The sequence below is a fragment of the Penaeus japonicus genome, unplaced genomic scaffold, assembly GCF_977035675.1.
Source record: "Penaeus japonicus unplaced genomic scaffold, GWHDUDI00000001_assembly GWHDUDI00000011, whole genome shotgun sequence".
Taxonomy (NCBI): domain Eukaryota; kingdom Metazoa; phylum Arthropoda; class Malacostraca; order Decapoda; family Penaeidae; genus Penaeus; species Penaeus japonicus.
Window position 1 is genome coordinate 22,599,729 of NW_028234413.1, and position 2,500 is coordinate 22,602,228.

Below are 2,500 nucleotides of genomic sequence, written 5' to 3' on the forward strand. Positions count from 1 at the left end.
GTCCACTTCCACCACAAGCACTACAACGTCCACTCCCACCACAAGCACTACGACGTCCACTGCCACCACCATGGGCTACACCTTCGCGCCGTCGGACATCGCCGTCATCAACATCACGAGGTCGACCACGAGCGCCGTGCTCCCGGGGATGGCGCTGCCCTTCACCGTCACGATCGCCGTCCAGCCGAAGTCCTCCGTCGACGTGCAGGTGAGTCTTGCGGCCGAGAGTGCAACCGCGCATGTATGTGTGGGGACAGATAAAGTGTGTGTGCGTGTGCGTGTGCATGCGTGTGTGTGTGTGTGTGTGTGTGTGTGTGTGTGTGTGTGTGTGTGTGTGTGTGTGTGTGTGTGTGTGTGTGTCTGTGTATGTGTGTGTGTGTGTGTGTGTGTGTGTGTGTGTGTGTGTGTGTGTGTGTGTGTGTGTGTGTGTGTGTGTGTGTGTGTGTGTGTGCGTGCGTTTGCGTGATCAGTGTTGCTCTTAACCTATTTTTTTCTGTGTTCTAGCTGCAAGTCCTGGGCACTGCTCCCTCCGCCACTACCACCCACTTCGCCCTCTCCGCGGTCAACGTAGATCTGGGGACTCTGCAACAGACAGCCAACAGCGACCCTCAGCCAAGGGAATCCTCGACTTTACCTGAAGTTGTGAGTAATGACTGAATCAGTAACCGCCCACTATCATTTGGCGATCGCCGCTGCCTCTGGGCATGTAAGGCGTTCTGGCACAGGCAGGCAACTCACCATTTGTATATTTTGTCAAGATAGAGCTTGGACTGGTTCCTTCTTTGACGCTAGATCGCCAGGGAGGCCTACAAGCTCCATCTCGACAGAAGATACATGGCAGAGGTTAGAAGGCGTTCTGCCTGAGCGAAGACACGTGTATCTTGACGCTGCATCTCAAACTGCCGACAATATCGTCGCCATTGGACAGTGCACACCAAATGCCGTCCTTCGAGGCCGAATTCGTTGGTAACGGCTGTGCGCTCCCTTACTGTAGAAGTAGCGAGGACAGTTATAAATAGGATGTTAACTCGGGGAAAATCGAGTTTTTGTTTTAAATTATAGAATGTTTTATTTTTTAACTGAGATGGCTACCCTCACTAATTCGACTATGCTGGTTTCAAAAAAATATATTTTTGAAAATGTCTGAAAGTACTTTTTAGTACTTTTTGAGAAAAAAAATATTTCGCTGTAGTTTACCACTTAGTGTGTTTCTCTATTATCATTAAAGATTCTCAGAAAGTTTGAGTCTAGTCTATCCCAGTTCCTGTAAGTTATGAGCGAAAAATTATTATTGACTGAAAAAGGCAAAAAAAAACGCTGACTCATCGAAAAAGCGCGGGGGTCAAACCTCAGCCTTTATCAGTTATCTCCTCAAAATAGATTTCTTTTTCAAGCTAAGTTAAAGATATATTTCTTTTTTTTTTAATCGTAATTTAAAAAAGAGAAGAAGTGCCCAAATTGCAGAAGTGCCACCAGCACCACCAAGGTCACTAATTTGGCCCTTAGGAACGGTTTTAAATCTCGAGTATTTAACGTTTTCGATGTTTCCCCATTTTACCTAGTAAAGGGAAGTCTGTACACATAGTCAGGATAGGAATAGTGGGAGTGAGGCTAAAAGGGGAAAAATCGAAAATGTTAAAAATATTTTTTCCGTCCACAAAACTACTCCCGGGTTTGACCCCTTTATTTACTCCTAACTCTAGAATATGACGTAATTGGTCAAAAACAACATCATTTTCGGTTTTGCCTTCATCGAAAACACCCGAGACTTGATATTCGCCTTTGTACACTGACTTGACCCCGGCACTAGAGTTTGGCCAATAACCCTAGAATTCTATGGGCCCAAATCAGGGGCCCATAAAACTATATGTGTGCCAAAAGTGAGCGAAATCTAAAATCTTTCTTTCGCCTTATCAAAGTTAACAGCCTAATTATAAGATGTAGATTTGGCTTTGGTGTTCTTTTAAATACCAGCCCACAGTAATAATATCATCATAATAGTAGCAGCTTCTTTGGTGAGAGCACTTTTCTCGCGCAGCACGACGGGCTGTATTACGACCTAGGAAGGCTCACCAACCCGGGACGGGAGCTGGCTGCCGTGACGGTGGAGTTCGTGGCTGCCTTGGTGGACTACAGCGGCGCTGCCACAGGCGACGATGTGTTTCTCTACATTGCTGGGGACTATGACAACCATGTATACGCCTTCAGCGAGATTTTCAATTACACAGTCGACTATACTAAGGTTAGAATACGTTCATGCTTGTTTGTTAAGTAAACTGAAACACCATATATTAGTGTGATTTGTTTCTCATGTCATTGTTGCTGCTTTTTGGTTTCAACTTTCTGGTCCCTCTTTTGTCCCCTCGAAAAAAGGTCCCTCCAGCCTACAGCGTGAATGTACTCTGCAACCCTCTTGATCTGGAGGTTGAATCCTTCACACTCTGCACAGCAACACTCTCTACGCCCGATCAGTTCGCCTCGCCGGTCTCTGCCACGGTAA

General features: G+C 46.1%; 1 protein-coding gene across 1 annotated transcript in view; it reads left to right on the forward strand.

The window, feature by feature from the left end:
• LOC122259425 (uncharacterized) overlaps window positions 1-2,500 on the forward strand; it is a 28,792-nt gene that overhangs the window by 619 nt on the left and 25,673 nt on the right. Inside the window, exons 2-5 of the mRNA XM_043026187.2 lie at window positions 1-208; window positions 505-642; window positions 2,039-2,242; window positions 2,374-2,496. The exon at window positions 1-208 is cut by the window's left edge and continues 430 nt beyond it. Coding sequence (XP_042882121.2) covers window positions 1-208; window positions 505-642; window positions 2,039-2,242; window positions 2,374-2,496 — 673 coding nt within the window. The remainder of the gene's footprint in view (window positions 209-504; window positions 643-2,038; window positions 2,243-2,373; window positions 2,497-2,500) is intronic.